At 45.9% G+C, this 8457-nt stretch overlaps 1 protein-coding gene across 1 annotated transcript; it reads left to right on the plus strand.

The window, feature by feature from the left end:
- The first annotated feature begins 2386 nt into the window (after window positions 1-2386).
- Window positions 2387-2919, plus strand: LOC110617319. Its single transcript, XM_043957463.1, has 2 exons — window positions 2387-2493; window positions 2592-2919. The coding sequence occupies exons 1-2, from the start codon at window positions 2387-2389 to the stop codon at window positions 2917-2919; spliced, it is 435 nt and encodes a 144-aa protein (XP_043813398.1).
- Window positions 2920-8457: the final 5538 nt, after the last annotated feature.

Here is an 8457-nt window from a genome sequence, read left to right on the forward strand (position 1 = left end):
CATAAACTATCTATGTATGCTTTAGATGTTGTTTTGGGGAGTTTAAGCTTGTTTGAGCTCCCTTGTGCATGGTCAAGGATGTATGCATGTGTTTGAGAAGTTGGATGCTTGTTTTGGGGTGTTTGGAAGGTATGGGAGGCTTGAAATGCACAAAGGCTGAGTTCTGGATGAACTCAGGTTCGGCCGCCGAAGGTGGTTTCGGCCGCCGAACCTGCCTAAGGATGCATGGTTTGGCCGCCTAACCTTGCCCCCGAAAGTTGAGTTTTGGCTTGAAAGCAGACTTTCGGCCGCCGAAGGTAATGTTCGGCCGCCGAAAGTGCCTGACTTTCGTCTCTGGAGAGAGAGTTCGGCTGCCGAAGGTGCCGCCGAACCTGCCTGACTTTCGTCTCTGTCTGGGACTTTCGGCCGCCGAAAGTGCCGCCGAAAGTGCCCTGTCCAGCCTTTTCTTGGGTGTTTTCTATGCATGCTTCTATGATGTTTTAGGGGGTTTTTGGGTAGTTGTTTATGAGTTGTTTAGAGTATGTTTGGCACCTCATTCGAGTCCACCTGTGTAGGATCGGACCCGAGGGATCGAGGAGGCCATCAGAGTTAGCCGTTTCAGAGTCGGCCCTGAGCTAGTCACAGGTGAGTGGAATAAACTTTAAGTTTTAAAGCAAATTAATTAAATGTTTTAGAGCATGATCCATGCATCATAAAATGCCATGATATGTATTAGGTTGTTTTGCATTAGAACCCACGAATATGATGCATTGCATAATATGTTGTTGATGTGGATGGATATTGGATGATCCTTAGCCCTCAGTATGAGATGAGATGATATGATATGATATGCCATGGTATGATATGAGATGAAAAGACCAGGTCGCCCCTGGTACTATGTTTATGCAAGCGAGCACTAGGTGAGGCCTAATCGCCCCTGGTGTAGTTGGACATGTTATGATATGAGTTATGTAAGCGAGCACTAGGTGAGGCCTAATCGCCCCTGGTGTAGTTGGACATGTTATGATATGTAGAGGGCTAGTGGTGACAAATTCATCCTTTATGTGATTAGCTGTGATGTGTTGCATTTCATGAAAGCATGAATAAGAAAAAGTTAAATGATTTGATAAATAAAATGAATAATAATATACCTAAAAAGTGTGGAATTAAAGCAAATGTTTTTAGTTTCTGCTCACTGGGCTTTTTAGCTCACCCCTCTCCCCTAACCCCAGGTTTGCAGGTTCAGAGATAGTCAGGAGATCAGCTGGATACGTCCATGGTCATGCTTATGTAATAGAGTAGTTGTGGACATGATGTAATCTAAGTTTATGTATTGATGTAAAAAGAGTTGTATTGTAATATGACCTTATGTTATATGTTCAGAGTTATAATATTGTGCTTGGCCCGAGTTGGATAATCCCTTTGTACATGAGTTTTATTTTATGTTGTTTCATGTGATGGACCGAGTTTGACATAGGGTATGCTGACCTTAGAGGTTCTATGAGTTCAGTCATAGTGCATACACAGGTCAAACGGGTTAAAGAAAAAGTTTACAGTTTTATGTTTTAAAGTTTATGCTTATGTTGGATCATGTTTGGGATTATACCAGCTGTACAGGATGCATAGTAGGCTTGCTACGGGTCCCGGCGGCCTTATGCCGATCTGGATCCTAGCGCCGGTAGCGGTCCGGATTTCCGGGTCGTTACATAGTCGGTTGTCTGAAGAAGAACCGGAACAACTCCCGAACGAAGTATACATACAGTATATCAACATTCCCACCTTTGAAAAGCCTGTCGTAATAATGCAGATCGATGAAGGGCAGAACTGGATGACCCCGTACTGGAGTACTTAGAAAATGGGAAGCTCCTTGAAGAAAAAGCTGAAGCGAGAAAAATTGCAGCCCCAGCTGCCAATTATCAAGCAGTAAGGGGGACTCTGTACCGGAGGGAGAAATCCAGCCCGTGGCTTCAATGTGTGGGTCTAGAGGAAGCAGCCAAGGTGATTGAGGAGATACACCAGGGAGTCTATGGAGCACATGAAGGAGCAAGTATGTTGGCAAACAAAATTTTCAGGCAAGGTTACTACTGGCCCATAGTAAAAAAAGAAGCAGAGGAATTTGTCAAAAGATGCGATATATGTCAAAGGTTTGCCAACGCTATCAACATCCCAGCTACACCCTAATCTAGCATATCCAGCCCGTGGCCATTCTCACAGTGGGGCATAGACATCCTGGGTCCTTTCCCTAAGACTACGGGGCAAAAGAAGTTCGTGATGGTAGCTGTGGAGTACTTCTCAAAGTGGCCTGAAGCTGAGGCCATCCCCACCATCACAGCATGCAAAGTGATAGATTTCGTCTAGGGCAATATCATCTGCAGATTTGGGATACTGAGGATGCTTATCTCAGACAATGGCAAGCAGTTTGACTGCAAGACCTTCAAGGATTTCACAAGGAACATGGACATCTGGCACAAGTTCTCCTCGGTGGCCCACCCTCAAACCAATGGCTAGACGGAGGTCACGAACTGACCTATCCTTCAGGGATTAAAAAAGCGACTGGATGGGGCAAAGGAGAATTACACGACCAAACTCAATAGCATCCTATAGGCGTTCAGAACTACCCCTCGGACGCTAACAAAGGAAACGCCATTCACACTAGCATTCGGCACCGAGGCAGTAGTCCCCATCGAGTTGCAAATCCCTTCTCACTGTGTCCAGTTCAACAATGAAGATACCAACGGTGAAAAGCTGAGAAGTAATTTGGATGTCCTGGAGGAGATCAGTAAAGAAGCTCAAATGCGCACTACCGCTTATCAACAAAAAGCAGCCCGCTACTACAATCAGAGGGTTAGCGAAAGAAGCCTGAAGGTTGGAGATCTAGCCCTGAGGAAACTAGAAGCTACGAGAAAAAGAGCAGCAGTAGGAAAGTTGACACCAACCTAGGAAGGACCCTTTAGGATAACTAAAGTTGTCAAGTCTGGAGTATACCAGATTGAAGACCTACAAGAGAACCTGGAACCTCAAGCTTGGAATATCCAACATCTGAAGAGGTACTTTCCTTAAAATACGTACAATGTAATACTATGCATTCTAAAAACGTTTGTACTCTGAAAATATGAATGAATGAGAAAGACTATTATTATCATCCTATGTGTCACATATATTTCTCAAAAACAAAGAACAGGCACTGAAGCCCTTAGTGAGGTGGGTGACTAACCTCAAAAAATGACCACCAGCACCACAAAACCGAGCTGAAAGGGATAGAAGCCCTCAGTGAGGTGAGTGACTGGCCTCGAAAAATGACCACCAGCACCACAAAACCGAGCTGAAAAGGATAGAAACCCTCAGTGAGATGGGTGACTGGCCTCAGAAAATGACCCCCATCACCACAAAACCTAGCTGAGAGTGAAATAAGCCCTTAGTGAGGCGGGTGACTGGCCTCAGAAAATGACTGCCATCACTACAAAACTGAGCTGAGAGAAATGGAAGCCTTCAGTGAGGTGGGTGAGTGGCCTCAGAAAATGACCGCCAGCACCGCAAAACCTAGCTGAGAGGACGAAGTGACAGTAAGGCCAAAGAGCCTGAATCCTGAGCAAGGCCAAAAGAGTCTGGAAGCGACAGTAACGCTAAAGAGCTTGAACCCCGTGCAAGGCCAAAGAGTCTAGAAGCGACAGTAAGGCCAAAGAGCCTGAATACCGTAAGAGGCCAATGAGGACAAAGCTACAGTCGGTAATTGGCCTCCAGTGAGGTCGGTAACTAGCCTCGGATAATAATTGCCAGCGCCATTAAACTAAGATGTGAAGGGAAAAGTTGACAAAAAAAAAAATGACGCTAAAGGCTAAGGTGAAACAAGAAAATAAACAGATAGACTAACATACAGCCTTTGCAAGGTCCAACACGGAAATAAGGAAGCGAGTCTGACCTCAGTAACGAGCTCGAGACACCTAAAAACCAAAAATGAATATCCGAGCTCCCGAACTTAATGAACAGACGGGCTCACTGGTCGGACAGACTCACAACATGTAAACACCCAAGCAGAATAAAGCTAAGTGTGGAAGAGATAGTAGAAAGCCGAGCTCCCTATTCGAAGAGGCCCACAAACGCAGAACACACAAAAAATGAAAGAAAAGGGCAGTGTCGCAGCTCGGATTAGCTCATGATGAACAAACACTTAACAAAATAAACTAAGTAGAGAAAACGACAGAAGGCCGAGCTCCCCATCCCAGCGGGACCCACAGCTCAGGAAATTTAACCCTAAATTTCTGTCAGATGATTACATCAAGAAGGATAAAACATCGGAGCTTGCAGCAGGGACAGACCCAAAAAATCATCTCGTACAAGACACTTATGCAAACAAGTTATTATTTTGAGTATCATATATCCGAGCTCGCAATACTGAAGAGGTCGTGAGCAAAGGATGAAAATGCCCTCATGAAAATAAGAAAAACTCGTGAGTCAAAAGCTCAGCAAGACACCGGGCTTGTTCATTTTGCAAAGTCCTAGAAAAGATAGCATGGTCCATTGATTAAGTAAAGTTAAGCGAGTTAAAATTTTCTAAGTGGGCATTCAGCTTAAAGCTTTTATGATTAAGTTAAGTTAGACGAAATTCGCAAGACAGATGGAGAAAATGGTTTAAGTCTTAAAAGGTTTGAGCAAATCAGCAAAGCCAGTAAGCAGTCTGAGCAAAATATAATCTAAGTATAAATGAAACATATGCCGAAGTGGAATATCATTCATTATCAACTACGCGCTCCCAAGTCGCCGTACATTCAAACATCAAAGTAAAGAGACAAAAATATAAAGGTAAAAAATAAAGTACAAAGATGAAGTGGAAAAAGCAACATCTTTATTTATTCATTTAAAGGTGCAGAAGATGAGCCCAAACTAACAAGGTCGTTCAAGGGCTTGTTTACACTATCTTTCCTTGCAGTCCAGCTGGCGAGGGAGGAGCTCCTTTAGGAAGCGGGTTGTCATCCTCTCCGTAGCGCACCTCCTCGCTGTCAGAATCGACTTTGGGAGCTCGAAGGTTTGCCTACGGAGTGGAGGGGGCATCCCTGGCTGCCTTCAGGCCTTGATTGAACCCGGAGGCAAACATGCAGAAGGTTAAGTTGTATGTTCTTCTTTCATTGCATTAGAAGCCTTGTAATCCGCAAGTTGAGCTTCGCAGGCCTGCTCAACTTTGGCCTTCAGCTTAACAGAGTCCTTGTACTCCGCAAGTCGCGCTTCGCAGGCCTGTTCAATCTTGGCCTTCAGCTCAGCAGAGTCCTTGTACTCCTACAGGTGCTCCTCATAGGCCAACTAGACCCAGTCCTCCACGAGTCTGGCGTCCTTCAGCAGGGCAGAACACCTCTCCTCCAGAGCAGTGACCTCTTGGCAGAGTTGCTGTTGCTGAAGTCGTGACTCCTCCACTGCCGAAGCCATACCTTTCAGGTCCTCGATGTGCTTACTGAGCTCCTGCTCAAGGACAACAACTCAGGCAAAGGCTTTCTCTCTTTGAGCCATCACCACCTCACACCGGGCCTAGGCCTCATCCTGTTGAACTTTAGCGGCCTCGCGTTAGGCCCAGGCCTCATCACGTTGAGCTTTGGCCTTGTTTCGTTCTCGGCAGGCCTCCTCTAGAGAAGACAACTGTGCCAAAGCCTCATCACTTCGAGACTCTACCATAGAAGCCTACTCGAAAGCCTTGTCAGCCTCATCCCGCATCCCAGCCAAGCGAAGGGTGAGGTCATCAAGCTGCCCCTTGAGAGCAATTATGTGCCTGCGGGCATCACCAATCGCCATGAGATTCTCCTCACGATGGGCTTCATCGATCTGCAAATCCATTGAGCTCTGGAGGGACTGATTCCGAGCATCCATGTCCATGTAAATGCCCAACGCCTAGCAGAAGGAGACAACCAGCAAAATCATAAAACAACAAAAATAGAGTGAACTCAAAAATGACAAAGTGACTTACCATGAGGAGCTCTCTCGAAGGCTATCTCCCAACTCCTCCTGAGACCGCGAGCGAAAGGCCACTTGTTGCCTCGTGGAGCAGGCCAGATGGCTGGCGAGGGCAAGAAAGCGCGGATCCGAGACATCAGATATCCCACCGAACATCTTCTCCCGCAACAGCTCGGCAATGGAGGTTGTCGCGGACTCAGGAGTTATTTTTGCAGCATTGAGGAGCTCGTTGTCAGGAGCAAAAGACAACAGCTCCACAGTTTGCTTTCTTTTCTCAGCAGGAGGAGGGAGAGTGACCTCAGGCGACTTGGCCACGTGAGCCCTTTTGGAGGCCTGGCCCTCATGAGGGACCTCGATAGGTGGAGCTCGCTTGCCAGCAGCTTTCTTGATCACGATACCGCCAATGGCAGCGGCTTGCTTGGGACGAGGCGCAGAAGGGACGAGCTCGACCCCCCTTGCAGCCACCCTCCATAGATTCCTCGATGATGATGGGCTCTTGAGAGGCTGGAGTGGAGGCTGACTTGAGCTAAGGAGCAACAAAAGATTTAGAAGAGCTCGGAGTCCTGCTGCGAGCGGACGCTTTGGAGGCCCCAGAACAGGAGTCCCTGGAAATTGGTGCCAAAGCCCAAGAAGAGATAGGGGCAGGAGAAGCAGTCCGACTAGCTGCCCGGGGAAAGATGGCTTGAACGATCTCTCGAGTCACGTCGATCACGGATCGGCCAGTCCGGAAGGCTTCTAGGGCGACCCTCATGTTCTCCCGGGACAAGGTAAAGTTCCTCGGTGGCTTGATTTGCTCCATTGGGAAATCAGAACCTGCAAAAAATAAAAATACCCAAACAGTTAGAGACATAGGCAACAAAAAGTAAAAATAAGAGAAAGACAGAACACTAGCAAGCAAATACCAACTTCTTGGCAGTCTTGAAGACTGTACACGAACATGCACTTCTCGACATCATACTTCCAAGAAATAGAGGTCAGTTTGAGAAGGCAGATCTATTTAGAAAGGGACAGTTGAGAAAGGTCATTGCAGCCTAGGGGCACATCCCTCCAGGAGAGGTCTACCTCCCAGGTTACCCCCGAGCCTTCCTTCAGCTCCACCACGGTGAAACTCTCCGCCCAACCCTTAATAGAGTCTTTATGACCCAAGAAGATAGATAAGTCCCCCCGAGGAGCAAAATAATAAAACCCTTGACTAGTCTGGACCAAACAGAAAAAGGTGGAGAATAGAGCAGCCGATGGGGTGAAATCCCAGCACAAGCTGACAGACTAAAAAAAACACATGAAGAGGATGGAGTTGGGCGCAAGCATATGAGGGGTTACTCCGAAATAGCGAAAGACCTCTACAAAAAATGGGGAAAAGGGAAAGGTCAAGCCAAACTCGCGCTGCTTGACAAAGAAAACCAAGCTACGCTCCCTCTGAGGGTCAATCAAACCAGAAGGCGGAGGAACAGGAAGAACAATCCTCTCGTTACGGTGATGAGCCCTAATACGGAAGAGGGAGATATCTAGGTACTCTCGAGAAAAGAAATTGGAAAGATAGGAAGGGGTGATGTTGGACTTCAGATTCACAATGTTAGGAAGTCTAGGAGCAACCATTAGAGAGCAAGAGACGTACCTCGCAGAGATTTTTGCAGAAGATGAAAGGAAGGAAGCACACAGAGTACAGAGTGAGAAGAAGAGTCTGGAGAAGAATTGGGGTTTTGAATTTGAAAAGAGTAAATGAAAGGAAATGACGTTTTGACAGGAGTCGTTCTTGGACCACGCGGTCATAATGAGACCTAGGAATTTACCCCCTCATCACTCATAGAATAACTGCGGAGGAGATAAAGGGGCACTTGATAATCGCCGGGCCTCCTACACCTGAGAGCAAGGCCATATCCTAGAGAAGAACGCAAGCCCAAGACCCATCAGGCTTTTCTCAAAGCAAACCAGTCCGGTGACGTGAAGCAGGCCAGATAGGTCACGTGTGCAGGCCCATCTGAGGAAAGTCTAGCCCGGTAACATGACAAGAGGTAGGAGAGCAAGCCCAGTCACTTCGCAGCCTTATCAGCATGCGCGCTGAGGGGAATTAAATGGCCACCTGGCATGGAGGGGTACTCTGACGCGTTCGTACGTACGGTCCTAAGTGACAAGGACATGTGACACTGTAGCAGAAAGGCGGTTAGACGTCACTAGTGGACAAAAAGAAAAGGGATAAAAGGGGAGGAACGTCTTTTTCTCCAACCAAACTTACACACCCACCGTAAATTCTATTTTCTGGATCTTAGAACATCATAATGCAACATAATAATTTGTATTGGATTGAAGACTAATTTGTACTACTATAAAAATAAATTGAAGGTAGCTACAATAAATTATTACATTATATATTTTAACCGTAACCGAAAGTCAATAATAACGGTTTAAAAATCGCTACATATACCTTTATTGCTAAGTATAAAATAATAGTTTAATTACTTTTTTTTTAATAAATAAAAAACGCGATTAAAATTATAATTTTATTAAATATAAAATAAATTTAAATTATAATGCAATATAATA

The sequence above is a fragment of the Manihot esculenta genome, chromosome 6 (genome assembly GCF_001659605.2).
Source record: "Manihot esculenta cultivar AM560-2 chromosome 6, M.esculenta_v8, whole genome shotgun sequence".
NCBI lineage: Eukaryota > Viridiplantae > Streptophyta > Magnoliopsida > Malpighiales > Euphorbiaceae > Manihot > Manihot esculenta.

Coding starts and splice junctions, on each gene's coding strand:
- LOC110617319 (XM_043957463.1), top strand. CDS start 2,387: ATGGCAAGCAGTTTGACTGCAAGACCTTCAAGGATTTCACAAGGAACA. Junction 2,494..2,591: donor AAACCAATGGCTAGACGGAG/GTCACGAACTGA, acceptor ATAGGCGTTCAG/AACTACCCCTCGGACGCTAA.